Source organism: Bubalus kerabau, chromosome 4, assembly GCF_029407905.1.
Source record: "Bubalus kerabau isolate K-KA32 ecotype Philippines breed swamp buffalo chromosome 4, PCC_UOA_SB_1v2, whole genome shotgun sequence".
Lineage (NCBI taxonomy): Eukaryota > Metazoa > Chordata > Mammalia > Artiodactyla > Bovidae > Bubalus > Bubalus kerabau.
This window is the reverse complement of record NC_073627.1, coordinates 41,138,126-41,158,722: the sequence shown is the minus strand read 5'-3', so window position 1 is coordinate 41,158,722 and position 20,597 is coordinate 41,138,126. Positions and strand designations below refer to the sequence as shown.

Genomic DNA, 20,597 nt, shown 5'->3' with positions numbered 1-20,597 from the left:
GAAATAACAGGCCCACTGCCTCTGGTAAAAACTGCTCTTTTTAAATTTTTTATTAATCTCCAAACTGACTGTGTTAGAATTACAGCCCATTACCTACTAACTCTCTTCACTAATAAAATAAATTTGTAAAAGGCCTAATTACTACTTTTACTGAAGTACACTGCCTGGGGATCAAGTACAGGAAGCCAAGGACTCAACCAGTTGTCAGCGAGACTGGGATGGGGAGGGGGCCCGGGGGAGGATATGGAGTCACCAGAGGGAGGGGATAGGAGGGCCGCAGAAGAGGCTGAGCCCGTGCCCAAAAAGACACAAAAGGCCACTAACCCTGCTGTTGTTCTGAACAGCCTCGAGAGGATCCATGCCATCATGGCATTTTGGGAGGCCTGTCACGGGTTACACAGGCCTGTGCTGCCCACGCCCCAGCTCAGCAGAAAAAGCGAGCTGCAGTCCAAGACAGATGGATCCTGGCCGGACTCTCAGCAGAGAGCCTGGAGAGTCTGACCAGTAAGGAAATAAACAACCATCGTTCCCACCTACCCCTCTCTCTCTCCTTGCCTCCCCACCCCCCAATCTAGGCCCCCAAAGAAGAAAAAGACACAAAACAACAAGAAGTGCGGGCAATTGCACAAGAGCTGTACCGTGAAGGCGAGGCCGGCTGCATCGACTTCTGGGCCGTGCCCTGCACCCCATCCCAGAACACTGATTACAGAGCTGGAAGCGTTCCTCACCCGCTGAGCCAGCCGGCCCCTCATCCAGGGCTGGTGCGGAGCAGTCTGACTAGAAACGAGCAGTCAACTCTGACACGCTCATTTGTAACAGAAGGTGTGTATGAGACAAACTAGTCCAAGCTTAGAGAGAAAGGAGGAACAAGACGTGACTGTCATTCTTAATTGTCCACCAACAGCCCTCGAAGGCAAATCCTGTGCCTCTCTGAGACTCTGATCAACAGTATTTCTCCTCCAGAGAAAACTAAAAAAAAACAAATCAAGTGCTGCCAAAGAACCTCGTTTTTAAGGAACCCTGATAAGAAAACCTGCCATGGCAGGTGAGTGAAGCCTGTGGCGGACACGCCTTTTGGGGACGACCAGACTGCAACCTGGCAGCTCACTGAGGCGGGGTCTGCACTAGCTCTCAGCGTATCACATGCCTGACCCTGAAGGAGGGCCGAGGATGATCTCAGTGGGGAAACCCAAGAGCAAGGGCTGTGACACCAAAGCCACAGCTCCGTGGGCCCCTGGAGCCTCTCAAACTAAGCTGCCAGCTAGGGAGCTAACACTAGCTTTGGATATAATGCAGCTCTGGTAGAGTAATTAATTTTTTTCTTAACTGGGATTACATTAATTTTCAAGGACTAATGGAGTCCAGCTGTAATGGGAAGAGCGGCTGTCGATGCACAAAGGCACTTGTGCGTACAACATTATAAACACACACACACACACGCGCGCACGCACACACACACACACAGACCTATAAAAAGGATCCACTATAACAGGATATTTTTAGTTTCTACAATGCTGCACTAAAAATACAGCCCCGGCTGATACATCATGGCAGAACTATTCTCTCTCTGTCCCTTCAGGAACAGTTTAAAACATTTATTTTTGTTTCCTTTTTGCGATGGTCAGAGTAGAGAGAGAAAATAGCAACTCATTGATAAGAGGAAACGAGAGAGACATGAAAAATTGAAAACTACCTAAAAACTCATGGAGAGGTTTATTTTATTAGTTCTTAATAAATATCTTGCAGATTTCCTCAGGAAATACACCAGATCACATGTAAAATAGTTTGATACTGATGTCAACTGCATCAACATATGAAGTCTATTAGGGTGAAGCCACAGCAGGGTGATCAGCGTGCTGAAAAACTCCACAGTACTTGGAGGGAGGAGGTGGGGGGGTCTCACGGCCTTCCAAATTCTTCGAGAGGTAAAAAAGTCAGCCAAGACGCAGAGAGAGAGAAAGAGAGAGAAAAAAAAGATCCCACATCCTGCTTTCAGCTGCCAGCAATGTGAAGTGCCCAGAGATTAATTCTACGTCTGGCCTGGAAATGTGACTTTAAAGCATGAAGGAGGGGAGCTGGGGCGGGGGGAGTGAGGAGGAAAGAGGAAAGAGAAGGGCAGGCTAACTGAGGCTGGCAGCAGGCCATCAACCCCCTCCCAAAGCCATGTTTCAATGTAGACAGAAGTAAACCCCAACAGACAGCAGCGCCTCAGCCTGCCAGGGCCTTACACCAGCTGCAGCGCATCTCGCTCTCCGCTCGGCCGAGTGCAGATGTTCCCCACAGCATCACTTCCGCTCAGCTTTCTTTTAAAGAAATAGCACACATATGTGGAGCCATTTCCACCACTTCCCAACAGGACGCTCCTTGCCTTTAAGGGCTTTGGAGCAAGGGCGAAACTGACAGCAGGTACCACGATGGCTGACTGAACTGCTCCGCCTCCTGTGGGAAGGAGCACCAGCCATGGGCTACAGAGCATTAGTTAATTAAGGGGACTGACTTTACAAATGTGCCTTCCTACTGTCATCAGTGGGGAGAGGGCCCCATAGTTTGGGGTAAAGAAAAAATGGGGGGAGAAATATGTTGAAGATCTTACTCCTGGTTTCTCAAAGCAGTCCTCTGTAGCATTACCATCGCAAAGTGAAGGTACTGATGGCTTGTCACCATGGAGACTGCATAAAGCCATCGTAACAGAATGTCTTAAAACCAAAGTAACATCTTTGGGAATCCCCTAGCAGTCCAGTGGTCAGGACTCCAGGATTCCACTACGGGAGCCCAGGTTCAATCCTTGGTCTGTGAACTAAGCTCCCACAAGCTGCACAGGGTGGCCTCGGGTCCTGGGGCGGGGGTGGGGGGTGGGGTGGGGGGGTGGGCAGCAGGGAGTACATATATATCTGTGTGTGTAAGTTTTTTAACATGCATGTTTACTTGGCTGCAAGAAAGATATCAGTTTTTTTTAAAAATTAAGTTGCTAATTTCTTACATGCCTAAACTCATTTTATATAATCCCAAACCCTGGCAAGTTAATCAATTGATAATTAATGATTAAGTACCTAATTCTGAAGTTAGCTTTGATATTGCTAGGGATTTCATAAAATATACAGTCTTCTCTTGTTCTCATGGAGTAAATACTCTAGTTGAGGGATCTATGTATTTCATGAAGCTAAAATAATTGCATTTTTTAGAACAGCTGAATATCCTCTAGTTGGTCTGTTAGGTTATTGATTCTTCTGGAATGAAAGAAGAGAGAAGAATCAGCAATGTCAAAAGAACACAAAATACTTTCGTTTTTGAGAAAACAAAACCCTCAAAATCAAAGTTGCTTTGTTTGAACCTCAAGTTAAAGAGAGGAAATAGGATCTTCCTGTAAGGGAGGGAGACAGATACTGGCAATCAGTGGCAAACAATTATGGTGAGAAGGTTTAAATCAGTAAATATTTAATAAATGTCCTCTATGCTCAAGGTACCAGATATAAAAACAGATTTAGAAGCTGTTAACTAATTTGCATGATACAGCATGTAACACAATCAGAGCTAGAATCTAATTTTACCTAACTTCAATTTTTTTGTCATTACAATTTCTAAAAATAAGTTTAATACAAAAATACTGTGATCACTATAGAAAACTTTAAGAACCCAAAGAAAACAAAGAAATTAAAGACACCTTTAATCTATCCCAGGGAATCATGATTTAAGTTTTTTTCTGCTGAAATGTGTATATAACATGTATTATTTCACAAAAATGTGATCAACTGCAAAGTTCATAACCACACAGCCTTCAGAGGAAGGTGAGATCACATTTTTGGCAGCTGACCCCACCCCTAGGAGTCACTCACCCAGGAAACAGAAATGTGATGATCTGACTCCCCTGACTTGGCGGCACACACACATCTGTTCCGGCCCTGTAACTCTCCCTGAGTTCCTTAAAGCAAAGAAGTTTCAAAGATATTTCATTCTCCTCTATCCTCCTCCTGCACATCCTCGAGCCCAAGTCAGTCAGGTGCACTGATTCCACAGAGATGCTGCCCTGGTACACCTTCCACGTGAGTGCGTGCTAGGTTGCTTCAGTCCTGTCCGACTCTGTGGGACCCTACAGACTGCAGTCTGCCAGGCTCCTCTGTCCATAGGATTTCCCAGACAAGAATACTGGAGTGGACTGCCATGCCCTCCTCCATGGGAATCTTCCCTACCCAAGGATCGAACCCGTGTCTCTTACATCTCCTGCCTTGGCAGGTGGGTTCTTTACCACTAGTGCCACCTGGGAAGCCCACAGTGCCTCCAAAGCCAAGACTAACCAATGGAAAGGGCTATCAGAGATTATGGGAAACGTGTATCTAAACGTCTCTGGCTGAGTCTATTTCCATGTGCTGGTGGCTTCTGCACCCCCCGGGCACAGCCTTAATTCCTTGTAATTCTGCTCCATAGACTGTTTACTCCCAGAGCTTTTGATACCAAATAAAGATGGTACTTCCTTATTAACATTCTGTTACACACTGACAATTCATTCCTTAGTGAAAAGCAGGACAGCCACAAAAGGCAACCGTATTCTTTCCTCCCTGAAATGGTAAGACCACACAACCACTCGCCTACACGCCCAAGTTAACTTTCGAGGCCTGAGCTCTTCCCAGCTGGCAAGCAGTCACCTGAGGTGAGGTGAGGTGAAGTGAGGGGAAAGGTCTGACTCTTGACACTGCAGCCCTTGGTGACTCCACCTCTACCTTACTCTGCGAAATGTATAAAAATGGGCTGCTATGCTGGTCCGGAACTTTTACATCTGATGCAGAAGATCTGCTGTCACAACTCTTGGGTGTTATTTCATTAAATACATAGGGTTCCTCGCATCTCTTACCAACTGAATGAAATTACAAATGGGGCTAGAATTCCCTCCAGCTGATGGAAATGAAAATACATTTGCAGAGCTGCCTAAAAACGTCTCCTTTTTAAGCTTTAAGAGCAATGAAGTAAATCATAAAGGATGACATTTTTAACTATAAAAATTTTTTACAACTTTTGTGCATTAAAAAAATATATAATTAAGAATCAAATACAAGTAAGAAAATCACCAATGAACACAGAAAGGACTTGCTATATTAACTATAAAGCTCAAATAAACTGGTAGGAAAAATATTAGGGAGGAATGAAAAAATTTGCAGAGAACAGGACCACACAGAACTATACATGGTTAATAAAACACAGGAAAAAAATGTCCACTCTCACCAATAATCAAGAAATGCAATTGAAAACAGGATAGGTTGGAAGACGGTTTGGCAGTTTCAAACAAAACTAAACACAGTCTTACCATATGACCCAGCAATCACACTCCTTGGTATTTACTCAAATGAGTTGAAAACTTAAGTCCCCACAAAAACCTGCACTCAGATGTTTATAGCAGCCTTATACATAATTGCCAAAATTTAGAAGCAACCAAGATATCCTTCAGCAGGTTAATGGATAAATCAACTGGGGTCTACTCAAATAACGGAATACTACTCAGTGCTTTAGTGAGGAAAAAAAGAGCTGTCAAGCCATGACTAAGTGAAAGAAGCCCATCTGAAACAGCTACCTACTGTATGACCCTAATTCTATGACATTCTGGAAAAGCAAAACTATGGAGACAGTAAAAATATCAGTGTTTGCCAGGGGTTAGGAGAAGGGAGGGTGGGAGGGATGGACAGGCAGAGCACAGATGTCCAGGGCAATACGATGCCCTAATGGTAGATACACACCATTCTACACTGGTCTAAACCCACAGACCACCACCAAGAGAGAACTCTACGGTGAACGATGGGCATTAGGTAATGATGATGATCAGGTTCATCAACTGTAACAAATGAACCACTCATTCTGGATGTTGATAGCAAGGAAGCTGTGCATGTTTAGGGCAGGAGATAGTACGGCACTCTCTGTATTTCCACTCCATTTTTGCTATGAATTGAAAACTTTTCTAAAAAATAGTCTATTGAAAAAAAACAGAGATAGGTTTTCTTCTATCATTTATTCAACAACTTTATGAATGCCGACATTGTGCTAAGGACTATAAAATATTAACAATACTCAGAGCTAGCAAGAGGTGGTCACTGGGCGTTCTCAAACACTGCTGCTAAGACTGTAAGCTGGCACAGCTTCTGAAGAAAGTAATCCAACACACCATGTATCAAAAGCGTTAAAAGGCTTCAAACCTTTTAAACCTAAAAGTTAGTTTCTAAAAATACAGTCCAATGAAATAATAGGAAAAGCATGTTTCCTATTTATTAAAAGATGTTAATTAAAGCATTATTTATAATCTGAGAAAAGTGGGGGAAATGTGTGAAAACGGGTAATGATTACATTAATGTTAACACATTTACATGAGAATATTATTCAGCCATTAAATATATTTACAAAGAATTTCATAACTGAATACTTATAAAACAAGTGAAAACAGAATCAAACACTGTATACTCAGTATACTTTCAACTGTAAAACTTGAATATTCACACATACATATAGGAAGGAATGTCATTGCTGGGAAGCCGGTTTATAGGTGGTTTCCACTTTTTTTCTTTTTTTTTTTCAGCACTCAACAAAACCCAAAAGGTGAAAACTTTATTTAAAAAAATTATTTAGCTTACACAAAACAGGACACAGTTGCTCCAGTGAGAATAAAAAAATATAGTAAATAAGTAGACAAGGAAAAATAAAAGGATATTTATGGGCAGGAAGAAAGGACAGAGAATTTATGATGAAAGATTTAGGAGACGACAAGGGACAGAACTCATGTTGTATTCAAAGAAACTTTGCTTCCAGAGCCGTGAAGACACTGAATCCAGTATTAACAGTAAACACCAAGACACATTTAATGTATTTTAATTGAATGTCAGGATACAAAACAGGCAGTTGTAAATGACATATTCAGAAGTGGCACGTTAACAAAAAACAAGGAAAAACATGATTATAAGCAATAGCCCAAATAGCAGAAGCCCCGTGGCCCTGCCACTCAACTTTCAGTGTCTAGACTGACTTGCTGACCAACTTTATTCTTGATGTGAATTCAACTCAAAACCTACTTGGGCTTCCCTGGGGACTCAGACAGTAAAGAATCCGCCTACAATGCGAGAGACCTGGGTTTGATCCCTGGGTTGGGAAGATCCCCAGGAGGTGGGAATGGCAACCCACTCCAGTATTCTTGCCTGGAGAATCCCCATGGACAGAGAAGCCTGGTGGGCTACAGTCCACGGGGTCGCAAAGAGTCAGACACGACTGGGCAACTAAGCACAGCACAGCACAAAACCTGCTTATTTCTAACTTACAGCACACGAGGCACTGCCCTGGATACTCACAATAAATACATCAGTGGGTAAAACAGGCCAGGGATCCCTAACTGCAGGGAACTTACAGTCTTGCAGAGGAGTCGTGAGGGAAAACAAATAATAAAGATACACACAAGTTGGAGAAGGCAATGGCAACCCACTCCAGTATTCTTGTCTGGAGAATCCCATGGACAGAGGAGCCTGGTGGGCTACAGTCCATGGGGTCTCAAGAGTCAGACACAACTTAGCGACTAAACCACCACCCAGGCAGGTTAGCTGAGAACCAGAGCCAACTGGAAGTGGGAGGTTGGACAGGGGTGCAGAGTTCTGTCTGGGGGAGAAAGTAGCCTTGGACTAACTGGGGCAGGGAGCTGCCAGAGACACTGCTCAAGAAGTCCTTCCCAACAAGAGAAAGGTCAAGTTCAGATGTAGGCTTAGAAAAACAGGAAACTTGACCAAAGGCAGCAGAACAAGCCAGCCCAACTGGTTCATGAATGTACTTTAATTAAATGAATCTGGATGGGAACAAAAACAGATTCAGGAACCACAGAGTGACTGGAGGAGTGGAGAAGGCTCAGAAGGGTCTAGCTGACCTCACCTGAAGCCTAGGTGAGGAATCGGGGACCAGGCAGAGAAGGGCTGCAAAGGCAACTGGGAAGTAGTTCGGGGAGATTTTGGAAGGCAATCTGACTTCTCTTAGGAGGAAGTCTGAGCTGGTTCGGTTAGCAGCCAAGAGAAATGGGATTGAAAATGGAATTGGGGTCTCCGTACCCTTGGTGTTGGCCCAGCAAATATTTCTTAGTTGCCACCAGCCTGAAGAATCCATGTTGTAAACTCTTTAATTTCTTTGATTGTGTACTTTATACCCTTTTTTCTGTTTCTTAATAAATTCTTTTGAAAAATGTGAATAAATATGAAAAAAAAGATATACACAAGTTATCTAGTGTTTAGAGAACAAGTGTTATGAAAAAGAAAAGCAGAGCAGGATGGGGGCGATAGGAGAACAGGTGGGAGTGCAGCAGTGTCAACAGAATGGTCCGAGTAAGTCACGTGGAGCTAAGACTTGAACAGACTCATGGGAGATGAGATATAGGCCATGTAGACGGCTGGAGAAAGAGCACTTCCATGTAGAGGAAACTTTAATGCAAAGGCCCAAAGGTGGGAGAAGCCCCTGGCTCATCAGAGGACCTGCAAGAAGGCCAGAGTAACTAAAACAAAGTAAGCAAGTCAGGGTGTGGTCTGAATGAGACCAGAGACAGCAAGGAGGGGAGTGGGGAGGAGGGAGAGTCTGCACCGGAAGGCCTTGTGAAGACCTTCACGGCTTTTGCTCTGAAAGAAATGGGAAGCCAGCAGAGGCTTGTGGAGAGCAGCCTGTGTGTGTGTGAGTGCATGTTAGGAGTTTCAAGTCTTTCTGGAGAGAAGACTACATGTGTGTGTGTACGTGTGTGTAAAAAGGGGAAATGGGAACAAGAGAGACCACAGTTAGGAGTTTCAAGTCTTTCTGGATCATCTTTCTCTTCGTGTTTAAAAACAAGTTTGATTCACAAAGGGTATCCAGGGCATGTTTGCAAGAGGGTTTTTGCTTTCAGTGTGGAATCTTGAAGAATGTGTCAATAGCCTACAACTGTGTCCTTAGCAGGCATCTCGAAATAATGATTACCAAACATTTCTCTCTGTTCACTGCCCTGACACGAGTTCTGGGCATCACCCTCTCTCAGGGGAGAGGTGGAAAGAGGTTATGCAGAACAAGCAGTGATAACAGGATGACGTCACAGGTGTGCCTCAGAGAAGCCCCTAGTGAGTTGGGCTCATAACCACTCCACAGTGATTTACTCTGTCCTGCCAACGCCAGCTGGAGGAGGGATGAAGAAAGCTGACACAGCCTTAAGCCCTGGGCAGGCATTATAAGATCTTTCTCCCTCCAGGCCTGCCAGCCCCTCCCCTCTTCCAACCGCTGATCCTTGCTTCAGAAGCCAACGTGTGAACAGCACGTGTCTGGATTTCAGAAACCTGCCCAGCAGTTGGAAACTCCCTGCAGCGTGTCAATTGCTGCATCTGCTGTTGGCACTTGGGGCAAGGGATCACGTGGGCAGTTTCTGAACTAAGCTTCAAGATGGGAGTCTGATATCTGAAGAGGGGACTCGAGAAGCCAGAAAACTCCAATTACAGTAAATAAATTCCTAACCATATGACAATCTGCCTTCTAAAAAGGAAACTGGGACATACAAGCCAACCAAACAGCTCTAAGGACAGCAGTAGTCAAGAACAAAAGCACAGAGCACCCTGACTAATGGAAAGGATTTTTATGGGCCAACAGAGTTTACCAGCTCTGGAGTGTGATGTGGCTGAAACTAGAGACCACTCTTGTCCAGATCCCTAGCTTACACCCTTTCGACAATAAATGGCTTCTATCATTTCAGCGACAGGCCCCTCTCCCTGCCTTCCATTACATTTCTTCCCCACCTGTCAATTAGTCCTCTGAGTAGTGTATACCTTGACCATCTCTTGGAAAAATCAAAAAATCTGAGCCCATAAACCATCTGCCATAAAACTAGGCTGCAGGAGCTGGAAAAGGAGCTGCTCTTTGGAAGCCCAGCCTACCATGCTCTTGCCACCCGACATACAGGTGCCCCTATCACACTGTTTACAGGCAGAGGTTAGGAAAAAATGCTCGAGTCTGATGTTTCAAAGAAAAAAGGAATAACAGCATTTCCTCTAGTAACATGGCAGGCAGACTAGGAACCTAGGTCTACTCTCCCAATGAAACAACTAATTATCCTGGAAAGAGCATTTTTAAAATCCTTCTAGAAAGCAGCGATGAGTTAATAAATTAAAAAGGAATCCTCTGGCCAGGGACTGAGTAAAGACAGAAAACTAGAGCTGTTAAGCGTGGGACAGGGCCAGGCTTTACCCCAAGAACCTCTGCTACCTGCTGAACTTGAGCTCTGGGTTTCTGAGCCTTCGTGGGTACAGCCGACAAGAGGATGCCCAAGACCCCTGCCATAAAGCTGAGGTCCCACAGAGCTACACCCAAGTACAAAGGTGAATCAGAAGCCATCCTCAGCCTCGTGATAAGACAACTAGCTAAAAAACTGACTATATCAAACCCTGAGGCTGACTAGAAGAGAAAAAAAAAATAGTGCACTGAAAGTACAGACTGTATACTAGCCCTCACAGGGGTGTGCAGCCTGAATTCGCATTACCTGAATGGTTTGAAAACCCTCAAGCAGGCATTTTACTCAGAATGATTATTTTAGACTCTTCACACCAGACTGTGGACAAAAGCAAACTCAAACCCCTTCCCCGTTTTCATCCCAGGACTCCAAGAATTCCCACTAATGATTTCCCACAGAAAATTAGCAGATTACAGAGAAAAAAAAATTTTTTTTTAATTACACGGGAAACAAGGCACATGTGCAACAACCAACAGAAATGAGAAACTAGCAGAACCTCACCTAAAAGGATCCCTTGATCAGAGTCCCTAAAATAACCACGTTTAATATATTAAAAAATAAATAAAAGACAAGCTCACAAATATGTTCAGCAAATAAGAAACTAACAGGAAAAGACCAGATTTAGGAGGAAAAAAATCTGGAAATAAAAATATGTAATTGAAATAAAATCTCAGCAGGGCATGTTTAGCAGATTAGAAAGAGCTAAGAAAAGGTTCAGGGACCGAGTTAAGGAAATTATGAGGAATGCAGCACCAAAAAAAAAAAAAAAAAGAGAGAGAGAGAGTCAAAAATGAAAGAGAAGTTTTAAGAGACATTTAAGACAGAAGGAGAAGAGAAAGCATGGGCAGATGCAGTATGTAAAAAAAGAATGCTAAGAATTTTCTAAAACTGCTGAAATCAACTCACAGATACATGAAGCCCTATAAATCCCCAGCAAAAAAAAAAAAAAAAAAAAAAGTACAAACCTAGAAAATCATTAAAGTTGTAGAACATCAAAGGGTTTATTAAAAAAAAAAAAAAGACCTAAGAATCACCCAGAGACACAGATTATTTTTAAGAGGACAATTAGACTGACGGCTGACTTTTAAACAGTAACAACCCAGAGACAGCAAGGTACCTTCAGCGGGCTAAAGAAAAACAACTGTTAATATAGAGTTCTATTACCAGTTAATATAGAGGAATTGGGAAAATAAAGGGTTTTCAGACAAATACGAATTGGAAAAGTTTGTCATCAAAAGAATGTCACTAAATAAATTCTAAAGAATATGCTTCAGGCAAAAAGAAAACAGTCGCAGGGAATTCCTGGTGGTCCAGTGATTACGACTCTGCCCTTTCACTGCTGGGTTCCATCCCTGATCCAGGAACTAAGATCCCACAGACAGGGAGGGGCGGCCAAAAAAAAAAAAAAAGGAAAAGAAACTGATCCTAGGGAGAAGGTCTGAAATATAAAAAGGAATGAAAAGAAAGTAGTAAATATATAGATGAGTCTAAACAAATATTTACCATCAAAACAATCATGATAATAATGAAAACAAAACATAAGTGAAAACAACAACTTGTCTTTCAAGGTTTAAAAGTAAAAAAATAATTAAAACAGCTGACAACAGTAGCATATTAACTGGGGAAGAGAAAAGGAGAAGAGGACAGAGTTTAAGTGCGCCAAGCTATCTGTATTATTTAGTAGAGGGAAAATGCAGCTGCTTCGATTGGGAGGTGGAGGTGGTGGTGAGGCAGGGTGGGAATGATTGCTTGCTGTGTTGAGGTATCTCAATCAGGTCCAAAGAAATTTCTGTGTGCCATCTGACACGGGAGGCTGGACCCTTGAGACCTGGGTGTAATTTACTACCTTTGTGACCTTCCTAAAGTTACTCAGCCTTTCTGGTATGTTTCTAGTCTGTAAATCGACGAAATAGGACACAAAATAGCTGTCCCATCTGTCTCAGGGGCTTTTCTGGTAGCTCAGTTAATCTGCCTGCAATGCAGGAGACCCTGGTTCGATTCCTGGGTCAGGAAGATCTGCTGGAGAAGGGATAGGCTACCCACTCCAGTATTCTTGGGCTTCCCTGGTGGCTCAGCTGGTAAAGAATCCGCCTGCAATTAGGGAGACCTGGGTTTGATCCCTGGGTTGGTAAGATCCCCTGGAGAAGGGAAAGGCTACCCACTGCAGTATTCTGGCCTGGAGAATTCCATGGATTATATATAGTCCATGAGATTGCAAAGAGTCAGAGGCTGACGGGAGACATCACATGAGAATACATATATAGCAACCATAAAATCTCATCAGGTATGACCACAATGTCGTTCTGTTGTCATTCCTGGCCACTACATCTGAAAGCTTACAGTTCTTCCCCAGACCAACATTTAGTTGGTTAGGGTCCAAAGTGCAACTTATTCCCCTAATCCCCACCCCCAGAACATACTCATGTTCCCTGAGTATACAACAAATAGCAGAGAGCCGGCCCACACCCCCTGTAACGTAAAATTTTACTCCCCAGGAAGAGTTTAAGGAGAGTTCACAAAAGGCAGCTGAGAGTCCTGCTGCCAGCATCCCCCAAATAACGTCTCTCTTTCAGAACAAGTCCATCCATCCAGGAAAAAAAAAAAAAAAATCAAATTGAGAAGCTATAAAATGGCAGCAGAGATGAGGTCTCTAGCCCATAGTAGTGATGAGGTGGTGACGGGACACTGCACTTCTCCATTGCCCCACAGAGCAGCCACGGACACCAAACCACACTATAACCCTGGGGCAAAACCAGAAACCATTTCACCAAGCTCTTACATGGTAAGAGGCTTAATTTTATTGATATGAGTGGATTTTCTCATGTCTTTAGCTTTTCACAACCGCTTCTCCTTCCTCAGCCTAAAGTAACGGATTCATTCTGAAAACAAAGACCCTGGAATTCAGAGTAGGGAAGATAGGAAGATCCCACGACAAACTCACTTCCTTAGCTTTTCTTTCTGTTCCAGGGAACTCTGAGGGAAGAAATCCATGCTAAGCAGCCTGTTGATAGCTGTAGCTCCCCCGGAGGAACAGAGGGCAGGGCAGAGGGATGCGCCCTTCCCCTGGTCTGCCTCCTAAAGCCTTGCCTCTTCTGACCTCCGAATCCATTTCTCACATAATTTGGGGGCCAAGCTGGCTGTTTCTTTGTTTATCTGCCCTCAACTGAGCAGTCCTGAAAACGAAGGTCAGGCAGTGCCGACTACCTGTAAAATCTACGCAAAGGTCCTTGGGGAGAAAGAGCCCAAGAGTTTCTATCACCAGAGACAGACAAGAAGGGATGAGAGGGGCAGTTTACACAGCTCAACTCAGGCCTACCCTTTCCGAGAGGTGGATTCCTGTACAGCTGTTCTGACAAGCAGGGGATTGGGCACTTGATACATTCTGCTCCGGTAAGAGATTCAGACAGAAGTGAGCTGCACGGGCAGCACCCTGCCTTACCAAAGGTCTCTAAGGCGGTGGTTTGCTGAAGACTAAGAAATTTTGGTTGTGACTGTAACTTCACAAACTAGGGTCAACCTGCATACATGACCACAGCCTGGAGGCGAGTGGCTCCCATCTCAAGTGTCCCACACACTGGGGTCAAGTTCTGTGGGTCCCCTGTCGACAGGTCCCGTGTCTCTATCCCTCTGGAGGCAGGCAGGTGGCACCCCCTCCCGCCACCTCCTGCAATTCAGGATTACTAACAAACCATAAAAGCGAGCATAAATGATAACGAAAGGAATGCCAGCCTAGCCCTAGCTCAGTGCCAGCCCCTAAACGTTCCCTAAGAACAGGGAGCCCCAAAGGCGAACACACGAGCAGTGTCTCTTGGGTGCCCTCTTGCTGTCACCAGGGCTTTTCTGCAAGACTGACACGGAGGCCTCCTCTGTGAACTGGTAGATGAGGAAAAAGAGGAGGAAAAAGAAGGGGCCAGGGCACAGAAAAGGGAAGTTATTCTAGTGGTGGCCAATGAATAACATCCAATGATTTATAGGAAGTATAATCCAATAATACAGTAAAATAAAACAGTGTGTGCCTGCAATGGTTTTGATTTCAGGAATTATAAAAACATATTTTTTAAAAAGACAGAGAGAGAGAGCAAGAGGGAGAGAAAACAGGGGGAAGAAACAAGGGGGCCAGAATGGAGCAAATTGGGCACAGATGGGAGATGCAGTGGGGTTCCAGGGGTGCCCTACCACAAATACTGCTTCGATTACTCCTCTTCAAGAAACGAGAGCTTTATTTCCTTACATTACAGAATTAAAAAAAAAAAAATTAAAATTCTTGGAGTGCTTGTGGTTTAGATCAACCATTCCCTCTCCAGCACCACATCAGCCAATCGGGTGGCTACTGAAGTGTTAAATGCTGAGGCACGTGGAGAAGGCCCCGCTTCTCCGATGACCAGCGGTGACATCACCCTGGGAACCACCTATCTCGCCACCACCCATTACTCGCCAAAGGGCAATTCTGGACACAGGCCAGGAAGGGAACACACTGTTCAGTGTTGGTCGGCCTGGAACCATGGACTTCCTCGTCCATGTGCTCAGTGAATGCTTACTGAGTGCCTGATAAATACCAGGCCCTCTGCTAAGGGAAACCCGAACACCCCTTGCATGTCTCTGTCCTCAACCTCTTCAATGTAGACTAGTAGGATTCTGGACTCTCTGCAGTCCCACTCCAGCAGGCTTCTTGCAGAGCACCCCCCTGATGGGAGGAGATAAAGGTATCAATAGCCTTGAACTTGTGAGTTTTAAGATCACTGCTGAGACCTGAAAGGTTCACTGGTTAAATGATGTGGCAAAAGTCAACTTACTTTCTTTTATTGGAAGGGGGACAAATCTCACGACCTCTGCCTCCTTGAGCTCCAGGGAAAACTGTAAGTTAAGAAAGGCCTCTTTGACCATCTAAGTGTTTCCCCTCCGTTGGGCCTTCTGGAGCGCCTGAAGCTCTTTAAGAGTTGTGTCTCTCGACCCCAAGGAAAGCACATTTGAAAAGTATTTTAATAATCACACTATTAGCATCATTTCCAGTATTTTGAAAAGAGGACTTATACCAGGGTAGCACCGAGCCCATACAAAAACGAGTTAGAGGCCACAGCAAAGGTCATGCTTTTTCATAAGGCCATCCCTGTGGCTCTCCCTAGGCACCACATCTCCAGGAAAGGGCCAGGCATAGATGGAGAGGATCTCGACGGCCGTGGGGGGACACAGATCACCTCTGCTCTGGGCTGGAACGTTCCTTCTCCACAGAGTCCAGGAACTGACATATGCAAACACCCACCCAGAAGGACAAGTCCAAGAAGGAATGGAAAGAAAAATGATGGCCCAGATGTTCTGTTAACTTGCAGCGACTGCCAAATCACCACAGACCCCAAGCACCTGGGAGGGCCAGGCGGCAGCAGGCCCTCGCTTCCTGGCTGCAGACAGCCGGGGTCCCGCGGCTGGGTGGCGGCTCTGACAGCCAGCCGACCGGCCTGGAGGGCAGCCTTCAGAAGGGCACCGGCTGACGGGACCCGGGGGCTGAACACTCAAGGGCTGATTTATCACTTCCTTACTCGTAAAAATGTGATTCAAACTGCTGCTGATTAGTGAAGGATTTAAATCTTTACCCTCTCCCCAACCCCCTTCCCGCTCCACCCCCAGCACAGATGCTGCAGCTCAGCCACAACACCCCCTTCTTGCCACTGTCCGTGCGAGCACAGCACAGGGGCCCAGCGAAGATGACTCACATGCTGGGAAATGGAAAAGTGCATCTTCCCACCAGCCAGCCCCGCTGAGTGCTCTGCTCACCCCTCTCCCAATGGCAGCCCACACAGTGGGGTCTGGACAGCCGCCTCAGCTGCACACCGGGTACTTGGCAGCATGTCCACAGAGCGCTCTGTCCTAGCTGAGTGTTACATCCTGTGGCCCGGGCTGTTTTTCCCTGAAACACCCTTGGACCACCTCAGCTCTCGGCCCCAGCTGCCCCATGGAGGTGAGCGTCAGGACAAAGCCGGAGCCGGTGGCGGGGTCTCACGCACAGGCTGCGACGTGTCCTTCCTGGCAAGCAGGTCCTCGTTAGGAGCGACCATGGTAAAGAGTCTGAGAAAAAGCATGCTGGCCTCCAAGGGGAAAACACTACTTCCTTCTTTCTCTGTTCTCACTGTCTCACCTTCCTTTCACCCATATTTTCTTAACTTTTAACTTTACAACAGCTCCAAGGAAAGGACTCATTGGTGGCCTATGAAAAGGCCAACATCTTCCTTTTCGCAGAGCAGAAGTTGCTGACAACAGAGGCTCCGCAGACTAGAGCTGTGGGGCCTTTACATTCACACCTCCAGGTTCCCCGATGGGGAAACAGTACCTTGGCAGAGGCTGCGCTCTGTGACAGGCGGCTCACTGACTGCGACGCTGCCAGACGGAGGCAGGGAAGTGAACAGGAAGCCACCTCGGGAGGCTCCACTCCCCCGAGCCCACGAGCTTCCCACCCGTTGGCCCAACGCTCGAGACCCTCAAGCGATGAGGAAGGGATAGAGTTCCCTCCCCTCCGGACTGACCGCCTCACCACCCTTTACAAACTCTATTTCCTCCTTCCTGGAACCACCACTGCCCCTCAGGACCGCGTGCTTTCTCAGTGGTGTTCCCGGACATATTCAGAGAAGTTCAAAATGGCACCTAAACCTGGGCCTTTCACCTTCTGCAAGGAGCTGTGGACTCTGCGGCAGACGCATGAGAGGAGAACTCCCTCTAGGCTTCAGATGTGACAGAAAGCCCAGGCAAACCAGCAGAGGGCCTGGCGGAGTCCCCAGAGAAGCCGAGTTTCAGGGGAAAGCGTAGCTGCCTGCTCACCAGGGAGAACACCCCCCGACCTGACCAGAGCAGGCTGAACAACCCTAAATACAAATGGGAAAGGGAAATAAATCAACTTCAGAGTGACAGAGACCACTAAGAAAAGGTGCCATGAAGGAACCAGCGAGACTCTGTCCAGAAACACTAGGTCTGCTTTACAATGGAGTCTCTGTAAGGGAATTCCCACTTCCTGGAATTGCAGGTGACAACCTTCTAATCCTGAGACCAGACACTCTCTGTTGAGGCTCTGAAATGATTTTTTGGCAGCATGGACCAAGTCTTTGCAAACAAACACACAAAATAATGTCACCTCCAGGCTACAGATTTCCATCAAGTCAAACCACATCATCCTTACCTCAGTGGGGTGGAGAGAGGGGAAGGGATCCGGTTAACATCCTTCCACTGTGACCTGGTCACCAGAACATTTACAAATCCTACCAATCAGCCCCTCCCCCATTTCTCCTTCCCCACCTCCCACCTCATGTCAAAAAAAAAAAACACCCAGTGTTCAGAAAAGCATCTCAGAATGCATACCACTACATCTGCCAAACTCTGGGGCTGGTGAGTTTTTTGCTTCCAGATTTGAGTCACCAAAGCTCATCAATTCTCTGTTCTTACTCCCTGGCAGACTCCCACAAGGGATATCCCATAGGGAACTAGACTTTTCCATATTGAACAAACAGGGTACATTAGTCCAGAAACAGCTATTCCCCATCCCTGCCAAGCGTATGGTCTCTGCAATGAAACATTTCAGCCATGCCTCCCCCCCGGGACAGGCTTTGGGTCTGCAGCCTCCGAGAGGCCTTGCTGCTGCCTTCAGCACAGCCAGATGTGCAGCAGCGTCTCTGGGTTTGCAAATTAAGCTCTATACCCATGATTCCCTCCAACCATCCCACCCAAGCACTAGAGAGTCATACGGATTTCGGAGGGTACATGAAAGATCTGAAAGGCGATGGAGGAAAAGAGGAAGGGGTGGGTGGGTGGGTGTGGGTGTGTGTGGGTGTGTGTGTGTGTGTGAGACTCTGCAGTGGCATGGCAGCACAGGAAAGAAGACAGATTAATCTTTATCTGTCTAGATTAAGAAACTGGATGTTCCTTACCTTTCAACTGGGAGTTGTGTACAGCAAACATGTTGATGGTCATAAGCTGTAGCATTCGGGTACTTCCAATAGGAGAGGGGCTGTGCTGCAGCAACACCTGGAACTCCTTGAGGACCTTCTCAGCCACTGCAGGGAACGTCTCCATCCTACAAGCACAGCCAGCCCATCAGTGAGGCATATTCCCGAGAGCAATCAGTGCGTGCACGCACACACACACGCACTCATTCATTCCTTTCTTCCCTCCCTCTTTCTCTCTTTTTCTTTCTCAGAAAGCAGACAGCTAACACCTAGGATGCTTCTTTGCCTTCACAAACCTTCCGGGTACCCTAAGGTTGTGAACAAATTTAAAAGAAAGACGTGTTCAGGGTTTAGAGATGGAAACAACTCAATTTTTTGGATAAATCACCATGAGTTATTACGCTTTGGTATGCTATTTCCTAACCTCTGGCAATAACTGGATTCAAGCTGAAATCAAAGTTTCTCTCTGAAACCATCAGTTTTTCTAAATAGTGAACAAATTTCCTTTAAGCTCTAAGGCCAGAATAGTCCCCAAACTCTCCAGTATGAAAACCATATTCTAGGAAGAGGTTTGTGAATCTAAAGATTCTTCACTCAAAGCTTCACTTCAGAGAGGCTCTCAGACGCAGTTCTGCTGCTGTCAACTTAGGGACCAGCACATGAATCGTTCCACATAAGGACCCCAAATGTCCCCTGGAGAACCCCTCGACCGGGGGCCCCGATGATCTGTTTCGGCCTTTCCTGAGCTGCTGTCCTCCTCCCTCTCACAAGGGCTCTGCTCATCAGGGTCTGTATGTTTTCAGGCCAGTGGAAATATAATGCCCTGGCCAACTGCCACTCCCAATACAGGAAGAGCCTGTAATGTAGGGAGGCAGAAATCTAGCCAGTGACCCGGCGCTCCTAAGGAGAGGTCATTCAAACCGCTGCTTGCCAAACGTGGCCACAGAACAGTGGTGCATGCCTGGAGCTCCTCTGGCAAGGGGAACAAACCACAGCTGAAGTCCTCAGAAATAAAAAGCAAATTCAAACTCGGTGCTAGAGAGAGAAAAAAACCAAGCACATGGGCCTGAGGGTCATGTCAAACAATTCACGGTCACCAGAGTATCTTTTCATCCATCCTCACACCCCCTCACAAGCGAGCAAACTGCTTGTGGTCCACTGCATGTGTACTGGGGTGAGGGGAGAGGAGGATGAGGAAGAGCTCCAGCTTGGATTAATAAGTAGCTTCTGGAAAGCCACAGGGAAGGGAATCCTCCTCAAAGGATACAACACAGTCTCGAGTCCCAGGGAAAGGTGCTTCTGCTTTCACTTGAACCTCGACCCTTTCTCGGGTGTGCAGTAAGCACCCTCCCCAGGCTAGAAAACTCCACAGCCTTCTGAAAGCCTGGCAAGCTTCATTCCTCGCCCTTGGAGGCAACTCCTGCGACTGACCCCCCAGCACCCAGAAGTCATGCCACAGTTACGGGTCAATTACAGTTTACGTTCCAGTGCCCTTCTCTGCTGAGCTGTCCTCGTTTTCATTGGCACAAAACATGCCAGGCATTTGCTTCCTTGCCCCCACATGCCATTTCAAGTGCCACCCCACCCCACACTCCTGCCGCCACCACCCAACAGCAACAAAACAACCAAAACACACTGATTTTCTCCCACCTCTAAAAAGTTTCAGAACCATTAAAACTCTTGGTCGGTTTGGAATGGCAGAGAGTGATATGTTTGGGGCTGGACTGGATCCATTTTTCCCCCTGGGCTGTAACAAAGGTTTCATTTTAAACCTTGACACTGTGCAGCACTCCTTCTGGTCGGAGGTGGGGAGGGGGGCTAGCACTTCTCATTACGAGAATCGCAGAGTTCACTCTGCTTGAAAAGCAGCCACACCGGGTGAGTTTCGGAGCCATGTGTCTCTGTGTTGAAAGGCGGTAGAGAGCCAGCACCGAACGACACGACAGAAGTGTCACGTGGGACGGTCCTGCTTCGAGGCTGTGTCTGAGGAAGACTCTTTCCCAGGATGGGAATTGAAACACAGCCATTATCACTCCCTAGGTCAGACTTAAGGCTCAAACGAGCACCAGGCCAAATGTCCACATCGTCTTTAAGTTTAAAAAAAAAAAAAAAAATTTGCTGTTCACCTTTCAACTAGTTCACAATGATTAAAACAAAAGAAAAAGAAATCAAATGCATAAGGGTATGAGTTAGAGTAACTCCAATTCTCAGATACGAGGGAAGATGAAGTTCTCAGACAACACCAGCTTTGTGAGGCAACAACTGAAGGACACGCAGATAAAAGATTCTTCCTCAGAGCTCAATAACGGCGTTTCTCGAGCCCAATTTTGTAACCAAAATGCTCTCTGGTTTTGGTCTCCAATTACCTGTAAGTAGTTTTATTTCCTTCTCTTTGCTCCACCCCATATTGCAGAATGAAAATTATACTAACA

The 20,597-nt window shown here is 46.0% G+C and overlaps 1 protein-coding gene across 13 annotated transcripts in view; it reads right to left on the bottom strand.

Annotated features, from left to right (window-relative positions):
* SMG6 (SMG6 nonsense mediated mRNA decay factor) overlaps positions 1 to 20,597 on the bottom strand; it is a 201,507-nt gene that overhangs the window by 129,731 nt on the left and 51,179 nt on the right. For 12 of the 13 annotated variants that reach the window (XM_055576925.1, XM_055576926.1, XM_055576928.1 and 9 more), the window contains one exon: positions 18,148 to 18,293. In XM_055576925.1, coding sequence (XP_055432900.1) covers positions 18,148 to 18,293 — 146 coding nt within the window. Of the gene's footprint in view, positions 1 to 2,228; positions 2,337 to 18,147; positions 18,294 to 20,597 lie in introns of those variants that run through there. The other variant, XM_055576938.1, reaches the window with a different exon arrangement.